Source organism: Mya arenaria, chromosome 17 (assembly GCF_026914265.1).
Source record: "Mya arenaria isolate MELC-2E11 chromosome 17, ASM2691426v1".
NCBI classification, from domain to species: Eukaryota; Metazoa; Mollusca; class Bivalvia; order Myida; family Myidae; genus Mya; species Mya arenaria.
The window spans coordinates 43,917,172-43,940,311 of NC_069138.1; the positions used below are offsets into that span (position 1 = coordinate 43,917,172).

The 23,140-nt window shown below is 36.2% G+C and overlaps 2 protein-coding genes across 3 annotated transcripts; one reads left to right on the top strand and one right to left on the bottom strand.

The window, feature by feature from the left end:
* Positions 1–7,783: 7,783 nt before the first annotated feature.
* Positions 7,784–8,836, bottom strand: LOC128223518 (uncharacterized). Its single transcript, XM_052932795.1, has one exon. It carries the CDS (start codon positions 8,834–8,836, stop codon positions 7,784–7,786), a length of 1,053 nt encoding a protein of 350 aa, XP_052788755.1.
* A 7,289-nt stretch (positions 8,837–16,125) lies between these two features.
* On the top strand, positions 16,126–22,006 carry LOC128222698 (uncharacterized). 2 transcript variants are annotated; one of them, XM_052931792.1, is made up of 4 exons: positions 16,126–16,228; positions 18,402–18,808; positions 19,945–20,112; positions 20,281–22,006. In XM_052931792.1, exons 2-4 carry the CDS (start codon positions 18,782–18,784, stop codon positions 20,431–20,433), a joined length of 348 nt encoding a protein of 115 aa, XP_052787752.1. In that variant the 5' UTR covers positions 16,126–16,228; positions 18,402–18,781; the 3' UTR covers positions 20,434–22,006. The 2 variants fall into 2 exon arrangements, with proteins under 2 accessions (XP_052787752.1, XP_052787751.1); XM_052931791.1 differs by having other exon boundaries at positions 16,177–16,898.
* Positions 22,007–23,140: the final 1,134 nt, after the last annotated feature.

The following is a 23,140-nucleotide window of genomic DNA, read 5'->3' on the forward strand; positions in this document are numbered from 1 at the left end:
TAAAGTGGACAAATTAACAGCATATGTAATTCATCTTCGACAGTGTACACATTTCGACTTAAGCAAAATGGGCAAAATCTATACTGTCGTTCTAGATTCACATGTCTTCCCTTTTCTACCATCAATTTATGGCACGAGCATCGAAAATTCGAAAGGGCCTTTCTATGTGAATATGGCATATTAAGTGTTAGATATTTTTCAATGTCAAGTAATGATTTAAATTGGCAATAATAGATTGCTTTTGCCGATGAGTTTATGTCAGCACTAAGTTTCTGTAAAGCATAGTCTTTCAGTCTTCGAGTGAATGCAGCCATAAATGTCTTAACATCACCGATTTCGTCTGCAATCCACGCGTAACCGAAACCATGTTGAAACAGTAGCTGTTTAACATGGGACGTCCAGTTGGTTCTTCCTGCTTCTGACTGTCTACGCAACATCAGGTAACATTGCCGTGGGTATCGTTGTGGTGACATCTGTAGAAGTCTCGTCCAGTACTTAATACATCTTGTCATATAATTGACAAATAACGGTAATCGTCCACATTCGCTAAGTGCGAAGAAGTTTGCTGTATTTGTATGCACTGCACATATTCTCTTACAAAAGTTTATTTGCACTCTTTCTGTGTTTATGGAAAGTTCATAGCCCCATATTTCGGATGAATAACAAAGGATCGGCACAACCATTGCATCAAATAATTTAAAAGATTGAGAGGGTTTGAAATGTCCAAAGTATTTTTCATATTTATATATTGTAATGAGTGCTTTTGAAGCTTGTTTACACAGCATATCTTTTGTCATTGACCAACTTAGTTTTGGAGTGAAGTATGCACCCAAATACTTATAAAAGGACACAACTTCAAGTAATTTCCCCTTATAATACCATTGTTCATAAGCTCTTAGTGGCCCACCGTTTCTAAAAACCACCACCTTTGATTTATCTGTATTAACTTGCATACCTACTTCGTCACAAAATTGGGATATATTGTTTATAAGTCTCTGTAGGCCTATGGCGGTTTTTGAAAACCCAGACACGTCATCTGCGTACATAAAGGCATATACTTGATCAATATCATTTGCTATTAACACACCATTGTTCATTTTTAGTCTTAAGTATCCAATAAGATCGTTTATGAAGAGGGCAAAAATTATTGGTGAACTCAAACAGCCCTGCTTTGTTCCTAATTCACACTGGAAGATATCTGTCAGTCCATGTTTGAGTTTAACACTTGCTTTCAGTTTACTATACATTGAGCGAAATATTTGCAAGAACGGGCCATTTATATTGTTCCTGGACAAACATTCGAAGATCTTTTGGTGTTTACAGCTGTCAAAGGCCTTGAACAGGTCCACGTAAAATACATAAAACCGCCCACGTTGGCGAGTAGTATATTTCTGAATAACAGACTATAATTTGAAAATATTGTCAAACGTCGAGTATCCTTTTCGGAAGCCTGCTTGCGATTCGTCGATAATCGAGTTATCATCGGACCAGTTCATGAGTCTTTTGGAAAGAATTTGCATGAATATTTTACTAAGGCTACTCGATAATGATATAGCCCTATAATTATTTGGCTCTAGTTTTGATCCTTTTTTGTGAATGGGGCATATAAGACTCTCTCCCCACCCATCAGGATATATACCCTTTTCAAAAATAGCATTAAACAGTTTTGTCAAAAATGGCACAGTTTTATTTGAAGTGATTTTAAACATCTCCATACTCAGTCCATCGGCCCCTGATGCACAATTTCCGTTCAGACTTTTAATACTATCCGACACCTCACTCTCAGTAAAAGGTTCATTTAAGACATACGTATCTGTTTCCCTTGTTAATCGCTCGCTAACGTAATCATCAAACCGCGCCTGTGGGTTCTCGGCCTCTGATGTTGAAAACAAGTCTTTGAAATACGATAACCACTGGCTACTGTCTATTAAATCGCTTGTGTTCGATCTGGTTCGCTTAGCACTGTTTATTTTACACCAAAACCGTTTAGGTTCATTACAGCAGTTTATAAGGTATTCACGTCGGTTTGACACTAATATATTTTTCTTGGCTTTACAGCACTGTTTAAACTGCCTTCGTTTATCTAAATATTTATTTAAGTCCGATTTAGTATTCGTTGTTCTATAGTTACGTAGGCTATGATATTTGTCCTGTTTTAAATGTTTACATTCATTATCCCACCATTCTGGTTGACGCGGTCGTTCGTGTTTGGTAGCGGGACCACATCGTACCTTCTTAAAGCAAACACCAGATTTATGAAACAATGTGTTAAATTGTTCAAGTTTCACAAGGCAATTATTTTGGTCAACATGTTTATCAAATTGTTCGAACGTTTCTTCAAAGTTTGTCACAAAAGTGTCTCTAACTTCCTGCCTATACACATAATGAAACGCCGTGCGTAAAGCATCTTCAGATTTAATAGGATTATATGAAGTTAGTGATAATTGACATTTCAGTGGGAAATGATCTGAGAAAGATTCACTTCCTATTTCAAAGCATGATATATATTGAAACAAGTCTGTAGCTGCTAAAATATAGTCAACTACGCTACATCCCCCATTTGCCGTGCATGTATATTCCCCGTATTCATCTCCATTTACTCTACCATTCAATGTATGAATATCAAATGAACAGCATAGTTCAATAAGGCTTGACCCAAACTTGTTCAAAACAGTGTCTTTATTTCGTTTCGGGACATTAAAGGTGTCAGATGGGTAATCCGTTTGACCAAATATAAAGTCTGTATCATCGTCGGGAATGTAATCTTTGAGATCGCCTATTCTGGCATTCAGCTACTAACATACTCGCCGTCGGAAAATCGGACAACACACTCAGAAGTTTTTTATTAAGTTTATAAACACCATCTTGCTCACCATCAGCATATATCGGAGAATATTCTGGCGATATATAGGTAGAACATAGTATAAGATCATTGTTAAATCCCGTATGTTCCTTGGCTACATGTAAAAATACACAATCATCGAATTGTTCATATAAGCGTGTAAAAATCTTTGCTAGTTTATCTTTTAGAAACACTATAACGCCACCAGAACCTCTTCTATGATTACTTATTCGTCTTTTGTCGAAACATGTATACCCATCTAGGAAATCATCGAATTCATTCGCCTCGGTTTGCCATGTTTCATAAAGTGCAATAATATCAAATGCACTACAAAATGTTTTCAAGGCAGTGTCATGTAAATATTTCTTAAGTCCTTGTATATTGAAAGAGCACAACTGTACAAAAGTATCATTTCATGTATTTACATTACAACAGTATTTTGGACCTTGGCCTAATCCCTATTTCTGCGGTACCAACACAGGCTTTTTGGCATCAAAGTCAAATTCATATAAGTCACCATCTACCAGTAACTTATCATGTTTCAATTTCGCCGATTTTCCACTGTTAATGCATTCCTGCATGAAAGGGAACAGTCCGGTTCGAGCCTTCATAACGCGGTCCGGCAGATCCTCGACTACTCTACCCTGTACGGCCCCGTGCTTTCGCTTATCTCGAAATGCGTTTAAAACGGTGTCACGGTCCTTAATTGACGAGAACTTGGCGAGTATGGGATGCGTTTGCTTAAACGGAAGCCTATGTACAAAATAACAGAGGCTCGAATCAGCTGAATTATATTAATAAAAATAAAAATAAATTATACATGAGCTTGATTAAGATGATAAAAGTACACTCAACTTAAGACTTTAAACACTTTAAATTACAATATATTACAATAAAAAATAAATCAGGATTCTAAAAATTCATATAAATATCACAGAACACAAATAACAGAAACACGGATAAGTCCAATCAGTCTATCTTCTATTAAAACCACAGTATGAACAATGACTAGAAAAATGCATAAAAATCTCTAAAGAAGTGAGTTTTAAGATTCTTTTTGAACTGTTCTATGGAAGACGAGTTCTTGACGTGTACAGGCAGTTTATTCCAAAGAACTGGGCCTGCTGTAGCGAAACCCCGGTCAGAGAATGTTTTTCGCCTATTAAATGGGACAACCTAAATAAGTTCCGACGTAGCAGAGGATCTCAAACCGGCACGTCGATGCATTTTTACGGTCAATAGTTCCGTGATATATGATGGGGCATTTCCGGTTGAACAATTAAACATTAAACACAGTATCTTAAATTGAATTCGTGCTTTAACTGGCAGCCAATTGAGCTCGAATAACGCGTCTTTAGCACTGTCATATTTTCCACGCTGAAGAACAAGTTTCGCACACATATTTTGTATACGCTGCAATTTATATAAATCACAATCGGCTATTCCGTAAAGTAATGCATTACAATAATCGAGATGGGAGATGACAAGCGACAAAACAAGAATTTTGGTAGCGTCTACGGTCAGATATTTACGGATACTTTTAATCCTCAGATAGTTAAACATAGCACTTTTACACTTAATTCGAATATGTTCTTTAAAATTTAGAAACTGGTCAAGGTAAGCGCCCAAATATCGCACAACTTTCACGGACGGGATATTGTCACCTACAATGTTGATTTCAGTTGTGCAACATTTATTTAGTTGAGAACTATGTCCGAATAAAATAAACTCTGTCTTCGATGTGTTCATCTTAAGTTTATTCGCGTTCATCCACTCATTTATTGTGGTCGCACACTCTTCAAGCTCTTGTATGGCACTGTGCTCCTCAAGCTCCGAGGCAGGCCGGAAACGCTTGCCGGCAATATGGTCATCGGCAAACCCGTACACGGAAATTGACGGTGGAATGACGTCAAACAGTGTGCCAGCATAAGTGAGGTACAGCCAAGGGCCGAGGCAACTTCCCTGAGGAACACTGCATTCCAGTGACCTCGAGGATGACATGGCGGCGTTGACACTCACACGGCAACTTCTGGGACGCAGATACGAATCGACCCACGCCAAGGCCGAGTCAGCAATGCCATACTGTTTGTGGAGGACATCAAGCAGGATGCCGTGGTCTACAGTATCGAAGGCGGCGCTGAGGTCGAGTGCAATCAATGCCGTCACTTCCTGTTTCTCCATGCCGTCCAGCAAGTCGTTGACCAATCTGACTATTGCCGTTTCACACGAGTGATAGCGTCTATATGCAGACTGGTTCACCGGAAGGAGACTGTTGGCTTCGACGTGCTCATTTAGTCTTAGTAAGGCTGCCTTTTCAATCACTTTTGAGAGGAACGACAGGTTACTAACAGGTCTATAATTAGATAGATGAAGCTCGAGTCCCGCTTTCTTCAGTAGTGGTCGAACGATAGCCTGTTTCCAATTGGATGGAAATACACCATCTGCTAGTGATAAATTGACAATTCGCGTAATACATGGTAAAAGTTCGTTTAGAAATGACTTCAATATATGAGTTGGTAAGATGTCAATGCTACAAGACTTGGTATTCAGTTCACTTATAATTCGCTTAACGTCCGTTTGCGAAAGCTCCTGGAAACTGTTGAAACACAAGGTGTCCTTAGGAATAGGCTCAAAACACTGGTAGTCATTGAGTGCATTTCTGATAGTGGCAATTTTGTCCATAAAAAAATCTGCGAATTGTTCAGCTAACGTTGTGTCGTTCACGGCAGAGGGCATTGGATTTTCAGATTTGGTGCCAGTAAGTTCGGACACTATACGATACAGGTGTTTGGTATTTCCTTTTGCGTTTTCAATTTTGTCAACCATGACTGTTTTCTTCTGTTTGCAGATTTCATAACTGTACAAACTTCTGATTTGTTTAAAATATTCAAATTGGTCCTGTTGTCTGTACTTCCTCCAAATACGTTCAGCTTTACGTAAGGTACGCTTAAGCTTCATGATGTTATCATTGAACCATGCTTTTTGTTTCCTGACAACTAGAGTTTTCTCTTTAACAGGGGCATGCTTGTCAACAATATTTTGTAATTCTGTTTCAAATGTGCACACTAAGGTATCAATGTCCACGGAATCAAATGGTATATTCAATAAGTCACTGGAAAATTCGTTGCTGCAAACATTCTTCCAGTTTCTATACGTAACATGTTTGCTTACAATGTTGTCTTTTTCTACACTAATTACTGATTTCACAACGCAGTGATCCGATATATATGGACCCTGTTCACACTTGACTACGCTAATGCCATGAACAACTTCAGTAATGACTAGATCCAAACAGTGTCCACCAGTATGAGTGCTAAAGTTGACATGCTGTTGTAAACCCATCTCATCAAGACAATTGTTAAAGTTCGTGGTTACATTGTTTTCCTCATTTATGTGTAAATTAAAATCGCCCATCAGTATGAGACCTGAATGGGACGGAAGGACTTCTTCAACAAAGGAGAAAAATCAGCGATGAATTGTTCAGACGTGGCAAGACAGGGAGGTCGATAAATTCCCACTACATGTACCGTTATACTTTTAAATATCAGTTGCCAAATTTCATACTCAAAACTGTGTTTCGTTCCTTTTTCTAGTCTTCTCATTTTGATACCAGTTTTACATACTAATGCAACTCCACCCCCTTTTCTGCACTGACGATTAGCTACGCTCATTTTATAGCCAAATTGATTTAAATCAGAGGTTTCAAACTGGTGTTGTTTTTCGTCCGAGTACCAGGTTTCAGTAAGCAGTGCAAAATCGATATTTCCTTCTCTCATGTACTGACCAACTAAACAGTCTTTGTGAACAATAGAACGACAATTAAGTGTAATGCATGTCACATTTTCTTCGTGTCTGGGGATTTTGTTTTCTCGAGACGGATATAATAGGTTTGCAAAATTAACACCATTTGGCTTCGTTCGAATTTTACGTTCTCCACCGCGCTTACCCCTCCGGCGCTTCTTATGGCGACAAATGTTCAACATATTGATAGTTCTATAAATACCTTGGTCAAGAATGTTAAATTCACGACATTTGGATACCGTTAATCCAATGGTCAATAACTATAAAAAAATATAACGACAGGAATGCACCGCACTACGTCAAAACACTAAGAGCACTCTTGCACAAGATGCCAGTCTTTTCCCAACTTAAGTATCGATTTCCCCAAAAGGAAAGGTCATAAGAAATTTTATTTCTCTTGTAATGTTCACAGATTGTATCACAGGTGCTCGTCACATTGCCTGGATACAGTAATACATACTTATTTCATATTTATTTTTATTTTTTTTTATTTTTTATTATTATTTATTTATTTCGGTCAAGATAGTGAATACATGTCATTTAAAAAATTATTCCACAATTTTTCATGAAAGGAAATTAGTATTATAATAAATAAATATATATTTATATAATATACCAATTTTCTTTCATGAAAAATTGTGGAATAATTTTTTAAATGACATATAATCACTATTTTGACCAAAATAAATAATAAAAAAAAAAAATAAATAAAAAAAAATAAAAATGTATTACTGTATCCAGGCAATGTGACGAGCACCTTTGGATTGTATGATACTAGTAATCAGAATAAAAAATAAATACATATATGTATAGTCAATGCCATAATCATTCAGTGATAGTTCCTATTTTGAGTGACAGATAAGGGCATGTGACCAGATCCAGACTCTATTCGCTTAACATGGATCAAGGAGATCACGTCGGCATATGGTACTGTAACGGTCCACTTCTATGCACTTGCTAGAAAGCTCAGCTGTCATGTGAGGCATAGTAAGTTGGAACTTCAACAATCTTTAAAGCTCTGCTTTCCTGATGGTTGAAGTGTAACGGTCCCCTATAGGCATGTCTACAGTGGCGGAGGTGCGTTCATAATAATATTCCGTATAAAACGGAAGTACGTTCATGCCGGATGTAAACTTTTTTTTAAACCGGATGTAAGGCTGCCTTTTCAATCACTTTTGAGAGGAACGACAGGTTACTAACAGGTCTATAATTAGATAGATGAAGCTCGAGTCCCGCTTTCTTCAGTAGTGGTCGAACGATAGCCTGTTTCCAATTGGATGGAAATACACCATCTGCTAGTGATAAATTGACAATTCGCGTAATACATGGTAAAAGTTCGTTTAGAAATGACTTCAATATATGAGTTGGTAAGATGTCAATGCTACAAGACTTGGTATTCAGTTCACTTATAATTCGCTTAACGTCCGTTTGCGAAAGCTCCTGGAAACTGTTGAAACACAAGGTGTCCTTAGGAATAGGCTCAAAACACTGGTAGTCATTGAGTGCATTTCTGATAGTGGCAATTTTGTCCATAAAAAAATCTGCGAATTGTTCAGCTAACGTTGTGTCGTTCACGGCAGAGGGCATTGGATTTTCAGATTTGGTGCCAGTAAGTTCGGACACTATACGATACAGGTGTTTGGTATTTCCTTTTGCGTTTTCAATTTTGTCAACCATGACTGTTTTCTTCTGTTTGCAGATTTCATAACTGTACAAACTTCTGATTTGTTTAAAATATTCAAATTGGTCCTGTTGTCTGTACTTCCTCCAAATACGTTCAGCTTTACGTAAGGTACGCTTAAGCTTCATGATGTTATCATTGAACCATGCTTTTTGTTTCCTGACAACTAGAGTTTTCTCTTTAACAGGGGCATGCTTGTCAACAATATTTTGTAATTCTGTTTCAAATGTGCACACTAAGGTATCAATGTCCACGGAATCAAATGGTATATTCAATAAGTCACTGGAAAATTCGTTGCTGCAAACATTCTTCCAGTTTCTATACGTAACATGTTTGCTTACAATGTTGTCTTTTTCTACACTAATTACTGATTTCACAACGCAGTGATCCGATATATATGGACCCTGTTCACACTTGACTACGCTAATGCCATGAACAACTTCAGTAATGACTAGATCCAAACAGTGTCCACCAGTATGAGTGCTAAAGTTGACATGCTGTTGTAAACCCATCTCATCAAGACAATTGTTAAAGTTCGTGGTTACATTGTTTTCCTCATTTATGTGTAAATTAAAATCGCCCATCAGTATGAGACCTGAATGGGACGGAAGGACTTCTTCAACAAAGGAGAAAAATCAGCGATGAATTGTTCAGACGTGGCAAGACAGGGAGGTCGATAAATTCCCACTACATGTACCGTTATACTTTTAAATATCAGTTGCCAAATTTCATACTCAAAACTGTGTTTCGTTCCTTTTTCTAGTCTTCTCATTTTGATACCAGTTTTACATACTAATGCAACTCCACCCCCTTTTCTGCACTGACGATTAGCTACGCTCATTTTATAGCCAAATTGATTTAAATCAGAGGTTTCAAACTGGTGTTGTTTTTCGTCCGAGTACCAGGTTTCAGTAAGCAGTGCAAAATCGATATTTCCTTCTCTCATGTACTGACCAACTAAACAGTCTTTGTGAACAATAGAACGACAATTAAGTGTAATGCATGTCACATTTTTTTCGTGTCTGGGGATTTTGTTTTCTCGAGACGGATATAATAGGTTTGCAAAATTAACACCATTTGGCTTCGTTCGAATTTTACGTTCTCCACCGCGCTTACCCCTCCGGCGCTTCTTATGGCGACAAATGTTCAACATATTGATAGTTCTATAAATACCTTGGTCAAGAATGTTAAATTCACGACATTTGGATACCGTTAATCCAATGGTCAATAACTATAAAAAAATATAACGACAGGAATGCACCGCACTACGTCAAAACACTAAGAGCACTCTTGCACAAGATGCCAGTCTTTTCCCAACTTAAGTATCGATTTCCCCAAAAGGAAAGGTCATAAGAAATTTTATTTCTCTTGTAATGTTCACAGATTGTATCACAGGTGCTCGTCACATTGCCTGGATACAGTAATACATACTTATTTCATATTTATTTTTATTTTTTTTTATTTTTTATTATTATTTATTTATTTCGGTCAAGATAGTGAATACATGTCATTTAAAAAATTATTCCACAATTTTTCATGAAAGGAAATTAGTATTATAATAAATAAATATATATTTATATAATATACCAATTTTCTTTCATGAAAAATTGTGGAATAATTTTTTAAATGACATATAATCACTATTTTGACCAAAATAAATAATAAAATAAATTTAAAAAAAAAATTAAAAAAAAATGTATTACTGTATCCAGGCAATGTGACGAGCACCTTTGGATTGTATGATACTAGTATTCAGAATAAAAAATAAATACATATATGTATAGTCAATGCCATAATCATTCAGTGATAGTTCCTATTTTGAGTGACAGATAAGGGCATGTGACCAGATCCAGACTCTATTCGCTTAACATGGATCAAGGAGATCACGTCGGCATATGGTACTGTAACGGTCCACTTCTATGCACTTGCTAGAAAGCTCAGCTGTCATGTGAGGCATAGTAAGTTGGAACTTCAACAATCTTTAAAGCTCTGCTTTCCTGATGGTTGAAGTGTAACGGTCCCCTATAGGCATGTCTACATTGGCGGAGGTGCGTTCATAATAATATTCCGTATAAAACGGAAGTACGTTCATGCCGGATGTAAACTTGGTTGGTAATATGCAAATTAGCAAAGCCCGGGCTATGTGAGAATAGAGAAGTTAGTGTATATAAAGACCAGTGGACCCTTACAAAGTCGAGTATGCTTTTCCCTGAAGGGATCTGTTGGTGTTTGTTTGTTGCAAGAAACAGTGCTTCTTGGCAAACAGAAAGCATTTAATACAATAACTAATGGTATACTTTTTATGAAACTCGAAGCCCTTGGCCTTGTCAACTATCAGGTGGTTTTCTTCCTATTTGTCCGACAGGCAGCAGCAAGTTAATGTTTCGGGAACGTCTGCTCATCTGCTGCACAATATCATTACACCTTGGTAAGACAGAAACTATAATATGTGGGTCAAAACAGTGGCTTAAATCTCAGAGTAATCTTATTGTCACTTGTAATGGTGTTTCCATTGAGTCTAGGGACTCTGTTAAATATTTATCTGTCGATGTTATGGTTTTGTCTGTTATCAAGAAAACCAATGCAAGATTAAAGTTTCTGTATAGAAAACGTGATTTCCTTTCCAAACATGCTAAGAAGTTGCTGGTAATGTCCCTTATTCAGTGCCATTTCTATTTTACCTCAACTGTTTGTTTTTATTATTTTACTCAATAATTGAGAAACAAGCTACAGGTTACCCAAAATAAACTAATTAAATTTGTTTTAAATTTAGAACCATTTATGAGCAATTATATTGTCCTAATTGGTTCTGTTGTATTATATACACACTACTCAAACACTACAATATACAATGAGTTAGATTGCATTACTTCCCTTTATTCATAAACTCTATTGCATGTATTGTTTATTATAAACTGATGTTGTACACTTTCATAGCACTTGTTAATCGGACTTCACACAGTTAAAATGGAACCAAAACCTTGTGTCATTGTACTCCCCCCCCCCCCCCCCGAGGAATACAACAGGTTCCTTGTGACAAGAAGAGTTGATTTTATCACTCTCTGTCATGGTTTTAAGGTATCTTCATAAACAGCTCCTTCCTATACGATGGACCATTTTATCCCTGCTAGTACTGCTCACAATAATATCATTAGGTCTAGAGTGACCGCTTCAACTAGTCATAATGATACACGTACATTTGTCGATAGTGGTCGCTTTTCCTACCCAAGGTCAAGTGTTTTGGTAAGAAGTACTTTGCCTATCGTGGTTGTTCATTGTGAAATGAGTTGCCACAAGCCATAAGGAATATGAAGTCCATAAATAATTTTAAGTCCTCAACTAAGGGGTACTTGTTGGACTAAGGCTTATTTCTTTACTTATTTCATTGTTTTAATTCGGTTTCCTGTCATAGATATATTTATTATTAGTTCATTAATCGTGATTAATTTGTAACACAACTGTGGCCACAACTTAGTAAATTGTGAACACAACTTAGTAACTTGAGGCTACACCTTTGTAAATTGTGGCCTAAACTTAGTAACTTGAGACCAAAACGAAGTAACTCGTGGCCACATCATAGGAAGGTGTGGCCACAACTTAAAGTAAGTTGTGGCCACGACTTAGTAACTTGTGGCCACAACTTAGTTTATTCAATTAAAACAGTTGTCTCATCTTTGCCGTTCTATTGTAATTCTAGTAACACAGTTAGCACCCCTGGTATTAAAAGGCCATTTGTACACAGCAAAAGTGAATATGGACGAAGACAGGGATAGACTTATATCAGATTGCTTTCAGGAAGGCCTTTCAAATGCTTATATTGCACCCGTTTTGAGAAAAAGACATATACTTGAAATTAGTTAACGTGATTTTCACAGAGTACTGAGATCGTTTATCGTCAATCTATTCATAATATAAATACATGCCTGTGGATTTTCTACAAAACTATTGTTTTAGTTCAATGGAATGTAACGTTATCCGAATAGTTCTAAAAAAAGAATATTATTTTAAAATATTTGCTAGTTTGTAAAAATGTTTGCAATGTTAAGGGTTAAAGGCGCTAGGCCGATTTGCAAAAAAACATTGAAACTTTAAATCTTAAAATAATCAAAACATTTTGTTTCAAAAAAGTATTCTTAACGTTACATTCAATTGAGTTGAAACTATTGAAACCCTTGTAAAAGGTTTAACATATTTAACTCACTTGGAATATTAAGTAAGAAGTGCATTTAACTGCTTAATAGATTAAACTTATGTAATTTTACAACGACTGTGAAACAAGCTATTGCAACTTATATTAATCACTCTCGTTGGCACGATGTTGCTCGAGAGTGTGGTCTTGTGTTTTGGGGGAAAACGGGAGTACCCGGAGAAAACCCACTTGTCCAGCTTGGTGACCACTAACCAAACTCACTGCTTATTATAAACATTATATTAAGGAAATGTATAAATAACGTATGTATAAAATAAATTAGACCAAATCTTTTGATAAAACACTAAAATGAAATATTTTGTTGCTGATTTTAGTATTAGTTAAACTCATCTTCATCAATTTTATAGCGGTTTTTGACGTTCTTAAATCCATGCAAAACCATGAGTTTATCTTTTCGAAAGAAATTGTACGATTTAGAATGATTGATTATTGGCAGAATGACAGAAAAAGTTGTTGTTTTCTCCCCCCAAAACACCAGCTACAGAAAGTAAGATGTTTATAGGTTATAAGTAATGACATAAGTAGCCGTCACTTTTATTTCATGTTTATTTTTAGTTATAAATAAGACTATTTATATAACAACTACAGAAACAAGCCCAGTAGCAAAATAATAATAATACCATTTAATGGCAGAGAGTAAACGCTAAAGACAAATAAAGCAAAAACAAAAAATCATAAACAAGAAACATCGAACAACAGCTCAAAACTCTACAAACAAGACAGTGCATAATACTATATAAAACTAACCTAATTTGAACTCATTTATAAAAATAATGTACGTAAACATGACTTATGTCAGAATACTCCCTTTAAAAGATATGATATTATATAATGTGCACATACAACAAATAACAGCACATTTACAAAAGATTGCAGCCCATCCGATGGGTCTATAAGTTACACAAACCAGAATATATTTCGTATACATTTTATACACATGTAACGTCGCATTATATATACAACATATTTTGTACGTATCATTTCAATGTTTAAAAAGTTGTCACTACGAACAATTCTTCGTCGTTTCAAATATGCATTAACAGTAAATTTTGTCCGTTTTCAATGCCATAAGGACATTTGAGTGTATAATTTACTAATCATATCTTCGCAGACAATTTCAGGTCGTATTTCATCGAAGTACAATAATCCCAAATCATTATATAGATCGCAAATATGAAATGCTTTTCGTCTTCAATTTGGCCTAGTTCACATAGCTTGCATATTGTCTGATTCACACTCAATGGTAAGATTCCCATCTCAATTGACACAACAATGAACGTTCATGTTGTAATGTACTTCTCTGTATTAAATGCACCTTGTGCACTGTCTAAATGTTCTTAATTTCAGCACGTGCTGAATTTCCTGGCTCAAGACATTTGCGTAGCGTTTTTGTATCAAGCCTTTTGTCACTGGGAGGTTAACAACTTTTTTTACTTTCAAGCGAATTCGTTTGACGTATTACACGGAAAGTTTCTTATACATATTGCCTCCAATTCTTGTTGTTCATATGGCAACTGTAGTCAACGATATGCACTTTATTGGTTATGTTGTCGTCGTCCATTAATGTTAATCTGTTCCAGTATCAGTGTCTCCGAGAATGGGCGTATAGCGGTGAACACCAAGAAAATATCTCATTGCCCTGTGTTGTACATTGCCTATAATTATATAGCCTGGTATTTTTATATCCCCAAACGGATTAACAGTAATCAAGAATTGGGAGAACACCTGAGTTGTATAATATACCAAACATTTTATAAACAAGTACTTAATATGATGCACTTCGTTTATGAGTCCACCAAGAGCACGGCCTGCAGTTTTACGTCCACTGGCATCACAGTTATGCTACAAGTGTGTTTGTATATAAATTTTCACCGTCATTTATATTGTATTCTGTATAATAGCGATGACATTTGTATGTGTATGCTTATAAAACTTTGACTTGACTTGACTATGACAAAAGTCGTTTTTGTCATGAAATCTATTCCGAGGTATTTCCAACGACCATTTCAAGGATATTATATGTTTAACTATGTCGATAATGCATGCAATGGGCCATGTTACTAGTAATCAAAACTCTCCAACGCTTACACCTATTATACATAATGTCCAGCATGGTTTGACGTTTTTCGTTTGAGTCAATCACGAGCATAATATCACCTGCATACACTTATATTGAGAGTTTACGTTCAGCAACTTATATTCCAAGTTCAAGGTCATTCACCTCTTGGAAAAGGTCACACTACCAGCATTAACGTTGTTAAATTGCATTCTTTGCCAGACACACCAGTAACACAATCGAACCAGTTAGTTTATTATAGATTGGTAAAGTTCGAATATATTTGAGCTTGCGTATATATTCTTTATGGTGTAATACAGTTTCCCGTCCGTTTTGTTTGCAAGAAGTTCGTAAAGCAGCATTTCCCTATATATGTAATCAAAACAGCGGCGGAGGTCAATGTAGGCTGTAAACTCCTGTTTGTTGTTCTTTATTATACTAAATGTGAAAACAGGGTATTCAAATATTCTATATAGAAATAAAAAAAAAACAAATGACATACAACTAACACAGCGGACCATCATTGGAGCCAGAATGACAAAATGATGCTTCGATTATTTGCTACGCACAGGAACACCTTTCTGAAACCTTGTATCTGTGTACATGTAGTCTTACCAAGCGACACTTACTTTGATGCCCTTTTTTGTGGTTCTGGTGTGTTAGCGTTCTGGACATACTCCAACACGTAAGCACGACAAAAGACTGGCACCTAAACGAACATTTCATACGCACTTGCACGTACAAACATAAGTACGTATAAACATGTCGTATTGGCACACTTATTTTGTCTTTGTAGCGTATTGTCTTGTATTCGTGCCAAAATGGTTAATAATAGGGCATCGATTGGCATTTGTCAATCTATACTCGTTATTTCATTGTCTAGGCGTCGTCAGAACGAGATGACAAAAGTCAGCCGCCTTTGTATAGTGTATAGAATAGCGATTATAACAAAAGGATAATTTTGTATTAGTTGAAAACAAAGCACCGCTATATGTTCAATATATAAGTTATGAATCATGGGTCCCATATCGTTATGTCACGTAGTTGAATAGTGGGGTTGTGATGGGGAGGGCGGATATTAGCGCAAAGTATGATTCAACGAGCAGGAGTGATCATCTATCACAATCCACTGGGCAGTTTTCAAGTATTCAACAAGGGTACTTGTATTAAAAACAACTATAGAGCTCGGTAGGGTTTTGGATTCACCCTCCGTAGAATAAACATTCTCTTTATAATGATAGAAAGGCATTTGCAATCTTAATTGTAACAAATACAATGTCCCAATGTCTATGGTAACAAGATGGAGGTCTCATATTTTACGAAATCATATTGCATTATAAAACTACACTCAGTATAAATGGAGTTAATACATTTTTATCATTGCAGCAATATATTGTCCTTACACATATTTCTGTTTGCTTCAATTTTAACGAATAAACTATTCACCAAAATTTGAAATGTCGCGAACATGCCTTCCTCATTTTATAGCGTCCAGTAGTCCCATCCACTTTTCACTTAGTTCATTACCCGTGTTAGTTGAAAATGAAGACAGTCAATATTAAGCAAATATTAAATCATAATGCAAGCTGCAGTCTAATCAATCGGAACTAAAATGGAACAGTTTTACTTGTGCCGAGGGTATGTACCGTCTTAATGTATTTGTTATTGTAATTATAATATTTGTTACAGTTGCGTGGTTTGGTTAGCGAATTCTTCAGTATTGAACGGTTTTTAGAAGTTTGCTGCACAATCATTTTTAGTTTTTGGAAAAATCATATTTACAAAATTATATTTTTAAAAGTTTTCATGAGTTTCATTCGATTTGATTTTATCCTAACAAACAAATTTAATGCTTCTTTAAATGTTGTTTGATGTAAATTTTAATTATTTTTGAACACATTTATGACATTTAAATACATAATGTCGATAGCTAAATTACCGGTTATGCAGAGCCAATATATGCATCTCTTGTTATAATAACTAAATCGATTCAATTCATCTGTCTAAAACGATTAATAAGAAATCACTGTCACAACATTTCTGCCAACATGCCGCGTTATACGGCGAGATAGAAACTGAAGAAAGTCATGAAATATGTGTACGGATTGTCTTCAACATCTTTGTCATATCTTTTTGGCGAAATGCGCAAGTATATTACGTAACCTGACAAATAGCTTCGACATTAAATCAAAATTTTGAGCTATTGCGGATTTGCAAGAGTTTAAAGGCTTGTGTGCGATTTTTCATATTAGTGGTGCAATAAGTTACGACATGAGCATTGGTTGAGTACGACGTAGTACTAGTTATGGTGAGTTCTGAACAAGGTAGGAGCATTTTAGCATCTTAAAATAATACTTAATTATTATGGTTTGATACTTTTTATCTAGCGTCATCTGTGTTGAAATCGAATGCTTAAACTGTATTTAAAGGGTATCTAGCAGGGCCGGGTCCAGGATTTGACATAAGTGGGGCGTAACTTAACGGCATAAGCTTTTGACTTGCGCCCCTCCCCAGAACAAATTTTGGTGTAAATGTTGGCAGAGTGGTTTGAGGGTAAGCCTCAAAGATATTTTTACAATTTATAGTCCGAAATGGTCCATCTTGTGCGTATTTTATTACTTTTTTCTCCTCTCTTTTATTGAAATAAAAAGCAAACTTGAACGATTTTATGAGGGGTTGAGGGCGCCGTGTGTGCCCCGGTTGCGCCCTTCCTGGAGCCGCTAAGTGTCTAGTATGGCAGGCAATATAACTGAAGTGTTCAGATACATTTAATTCAGAAAAAGACGTAATTAATTTTAATCAGGTAAAGCGATTTATATATATTAACAGTGACGCACCAAATCATTTATTTTTGTAAGGGCATACTAACAACCTTTACCCATTACATAAAAGGCACAATAGCTTGAACGCGTATGGTACTCGAAGAACACTCGCGCACGAACAGGCGTGTCGTACTTGTGTCAAATACATTCGATTAGAATACAACCTACACTTGCAGCCAATGAAATTGCAGATAGGCAATCATTTAGAACTAGACTTATCAATTGAGAATGTCTACTTTCGCGAGTGTTTAAAGGTCCGCCTACTGCCTACTGCCATTCATCCGATACACATGTACACTTCCTTCGGCAGTTTCTTCTTGACTAAGACGGTAAACATGAACTTACGACAAAATGCAGCGATAGTGTACAGTAGTACGACCACCCAGCGATGAGTCGCGACATGTGTGGGTAAATTTTGCTGACGTCGATACTCTGTTCATATCTCGAAGGCAGTCCCCAAAAGTTTCAAGAAACAATGTTATACGATTCATGCGAAATCTTTACGTTCTGCACACGACAAGAGTCGAGGAATAAACTCGCGTACACACGACGTATTAAAAGTCATGACAGTGTGACTGTGGTCTAATACATAGATGGGGTTTCACGAAGTCTGGATTTACATTGTACATACTATTACGACATATATCTGCACTACTGTTCTCATGTTTACTATTGATGAGCAATTATATTTCATTGATGTTACATTATATGTTAAACATGCAGTTGCCTTCAAAACTGTTGGTTAATTCCATTTTCATGTCTATATGATAACATTCGTAATTTGTTCAGATATCTTATTTTGGTTTGCAAAATTAAGATGAGGCTGAACTTAAATCTGCAAAAGTCTGTATAATAGTATTGCTCTATTTCAACTATGTTAAAAAACGTGACTATTAACAGACGAAAATGCTGTTTGGTTTTTGTTCTAGTGACAATTTTAAGATGTATAATCGTACGTTCTAGATAATTTATTTCTTTTTAAATATCAGATTACCACCGATGAGTGATGAGGCGTTGGCGAACAAAATCAAGTGTCTGCTTGGTTCAGAAGTATTGAATGAATCACTCGTTATATTTCAATTCTGGCAACTTATGGATGCCTTGAGGCGCTGTATTGCGTTACACCCGGATAGGTTCACCGAAGAGGAGAGGGAGCATGACGTGTGCGAGTGTTTAGAGGGAAAAGGATGTTTTGTTCAACACGGCTTTTTTTTTTAAAGCTATTGATTTAAAAACTGACTGTCCAACATGTAAAAGCAAGCTGGAAAAAATCAAAGACCTTGCCCTAGGTGAGGATGTCCAAGGAGACAGACCAGAGTTTGGTAGAATACGTTTTTTTGAAAGCGTGACATGTACGCCTATCACGAACATGTTTGACGGGAATTACATGAATCAGGTTTGCAACATAGTTTTATTAATAGTAATGTATAATATATTCTTATAAATCAATTAATACTAAGTAGAAGCTGTGCACATTTTGCAAATAATTTAACACGTTATGTTTGTATGAGCATACCGTTAGTAGTATATACTTATCAGCGCTATACCATCATTCAAAACATGAGACTATGTAAAAGGTAAAAAGTTTGCGTGCAGCAACAATATAAATTATATTAAACAGCCAAAGCAGCAGAAGTAGGAACAGAAGCAGTAAATATAATACATATCTTAATTAACAACAAATTTTAAGGTGGATACATATGATATACGAATTACTTAATAACTCAAGAAAGTATTATAGTAGTGGTAGTTGTAGTGTTATTGGTAGTGGTAGTGCTGGCAAAGAAGTACTACATTTGTACTACTACTGCTACTACTACTACTACTACTAGTAGTAGTAGTAGTAGTAATAGTAGCAGCAGCAGCAGCAGCAGAAGTAGTAGTAGTAGTAGTTGTAGTAGTAGTAGCAGCAGCAGCAGCAGCAGCAGCAGCAGCAGCAGCAGCAGCAGCAGCAGCAGCAGCAGCAGCAGTAGTAGTAGTAGTAGTAGCATAGTAGTAGCAGCAGCAGCAGCAGCAGCAGCAGCAGCAGCAGCAGCAGCAGTAGTAGTCTTTCATTTGATATACTCTATATTGTAAAGAAAAGAAGGTAATTTATTTAGGGCGGTCGCTACCTGGTTTAATTTTCATAGCTATTTTAGTAATTATACATGGGGAGTTTTATGTTAGTCGATGGTAATTCTCTCTAGTATCTTGCGTCAAGTCGAAGATCGAGTGCTATATATCTTTACACAAGTAACAGGAAATGATTCTTTCACATAAATCAACCAAATTGTATAGTATTTCTTTTCTTTCGTACCTTTAAAGTACTATAAAAAATAAAAAACCAACAACATATTTTTCTCAAATTTGACGATAGTAGCGTAGTATTGCGGAAGTAGATATGCGGATGCACACTGGACTACATATTAACAACATTAACAATAGTCCTGTTTAGTGGGACAAACTCAAAGCCAAAATAAATTAAACGCGAAACACACAACGTCCAAAACAACAAGGGCAGACCATTCATATTTGAACTGTATTTCTTTATAGGTGCAGGGAGTCGAGCGACAGCTTCGGAACGGAGATCCTATTAGTACACGGGACACACAGCAGTTCCTGCAGAGCTCTATCAACATACTGCAAACCATAGCGGATCAGCCAGGGTTACCAATTGAAATACAGGGAAAGTTACGTAGAAACACGGAGTTTCTGCTCTGGGTAAGTGTTTCTGGTTTTCGTGAAGTGTCATGTATTTGAGTATCTCTTATTTAATATTAATGTTAATTTTGGAAATTGCCTTACTGCTAAATAACAGCAGCAATACTTTGGCGGCACCATTTTGTTATTACTACTTATTGGAAATGATGTGATTTCGTTTTATTTCAGCTGAAAAATGTCGACCTTGATGTATTAGTGTTTAAGGAGGCGAATCTCCAAGTGAGAAACCGTCAACGGAAGGAGCTCAGGGACATGTTCCATGTCATTATCAACCCGAATCTTGGTCTCAAGAGTTTATGGATGGAGTGCACGTGCTGTTAGAGCGCAAATGAAGACATAATTATCCATATATATTTGTGTTTGATTTTGATTAATTTTCCTGCTCTTTTGATGGGATTTACGCAATAGAAATTGTAAATTGTCTAATTCACCAGGATGTTACCGTCGCCGGTTGGGCAAAACATTGCAAGATACGTTTGGAATGTTCTTGACAGGGAAGGAAACTTGTTTGTTTTTCAAAATGAAAACACAAATCAAATAGAAAGATCAGTTCCACTGTTTTAGAAATTTAATCCACTTTTTTCCGTCCACTTGTTTAACGGCCGCGAAAAATAGGTGTTTAACAAACATTTTGTTTATAGATATACCTTTCGGTGGTATTAGCATTTCTTTTCAAATGTTTTGTAAGGATCAAGTGAAATGTGTCAACAATAATTGACAATACCTCTTGATTGTTGTATAGAAATATGCTTATGTAGTGTGTGTGGATTTGAACAAGCGGCCCGGTTAATTCAGTTGGTTAGAGCGTTTTGCTAGTTTTCCGGCGGTCGTGGGTCGAGCCTCTCACCGGCCGCACTTTTGCTCCCCGGGTTACTTTTATTGTGGAAGCGGTAAACGGTAGGAGTGCCGCCGTCGGTCTGAATGGTTGATGGCGGGAGGAGTAGTGTGTGGGGGTTAGAACCAGCCACCCGGTTAACTCAGTTGGTTAGAGCTCCGTGAAAGTGTTCCGGCGGTCGTGGTTTCGAGCCCCACACAAGGCGCACTCCTTCTCCCAGGCTTACTTTATAATTGTTTTTGTGTTTACATTAAGATATATTGTTTATAATTTAGGAAGTTACAACCAGATATATATAGTATATAAACATGTTTTATCACAAATGACACTATACATTAGCAGGAGCATGATTTGCTGATACATATGCCGAATTTAATCGATGGTTAGTTAGTTTGTGTCTGATGTACAACTTATTTTACTTTTTCATATTAATAGCTGATGTTTGTGTTCTTAACTGAGTTGAATGTCGATCCAAATGCCGACTTTTGCTTTATTGTTTGTTATAATAACGTAATGTTAATGCTGATGTTGCCTGTTGTTAATTCATGTTAATGTTATTGAAACTGGCGGATTTTGCTGCGTAGAGGACTTTTTCGGTTTAACTAAATACATGTTAAATGCAACAAACCATAAACGTAACCGTATTACCATAGTGACTGAGTTTTACTTATTACGCGGTAATGCTTTTTAACGTTTTGATGATGCTTTATGTATAAAACGAAAACAAATACACTTATCAATATGGTACGTATATTACAATATCATTACGTTATGTCTTATTTCTTCATATTTTCACTGATGTTGTTTGAAAAAATCGTTTGTGCTTGTGTTTGTTCACTGTTTTATTTGATGCTAATTAAAAAGTGTTTTATTGTTATGTGATATCACGTGCATATTATATGCCATGATGAATATAAAACTTGAAACTTGTCTTATCACCATTCCAACGACCCAAGGCATAACAAAATGATTGCTTTATGCCCATGTGTATGGTACTTTGCATACTATTTGTTGTAAACTTTTGTGTATGTTCTTTTGCAATAAACATAGCTTAGTTGAGTATGGTTCTTATGTTCTCGATTTTTGGTTGCCATCAGGGTCTATCTTGGTCTTGAGTTATATTAACAACTTATGTTCAATAGACGGATCACACTCAGTCTACATGTATAGACATTTGGTAGACTCACTCCTAAATACAATTGATTCCGAGGCCAGCAGGTTCCATCATTTAATTGAATGATACACATATGTACAACATTTAAACACTCTTTAAAGGCGCACAATTTAGGTTGATACTAAATAATGTTGTCTTTGTTCAACTTTAATGCATGATGTTTAACTCACATGACTTAAATCATAAATACAAACCCCAAAAACTAAGATTTGAGTACATATAAACCAATATTAGACTTAATAAATGAAATGTTGTTTTCTTTCAATAAATAGCTACGTGCCCGCCATGGATTCCCTAGGTAAACAAGCGACAAATTCATCGCTTATATCTTTTCGCAAGTGAGTGTCACACCACACGCATACGGCTTAAGTGAAACTAGAAATGTGTCCATAGGACACGGATGCCCCCACTTCGATTTTTTGTCACAGAAAATAAGCCATAATGATTATTCAGGATAATCTGCACATATAGGATAAGTTGAGTTGAGTTGGGTTTTACGGCATCGCAAGACTGTATAGGTTATATGGCGCCATTCAGGCAGGAAAAAACTTGTTGGATCCACATTGGACACATACTTTTCAAGAATTAGATTGGAAACATATATTTTTGAAGTATTTTTGGCAAAAAAGGGCCGTAACTCCTAAATGACTAAAGCGATTTCCATGACTATCGAACTTGATCAAGATATTATGGTCACAAACATGTGTTTAAAGTTTGGTGAGGATTGGACAAACAGTTTTCAAGAATTAGATTGGAAACATATATTTTTGAAGTATTTTTGGCAAAAAAGGGCCGTAACTCCTAAATGACTAAAGCGATTTCCATGACTATCGAACTTGATCAAGATATTATGGTCACAAACATGTGTTTAAAGTTTGGTGAGGATTGGACAAACGGTTTTCAAGAATTAGATCGGAAACAATCTTCGGGACGTACGTACGTACAGACAGACAGACGTACGTACGGACAAGGGCAACCCTATATGCCGCCACTTTGTGGGGGCATAAATATGTACTTCC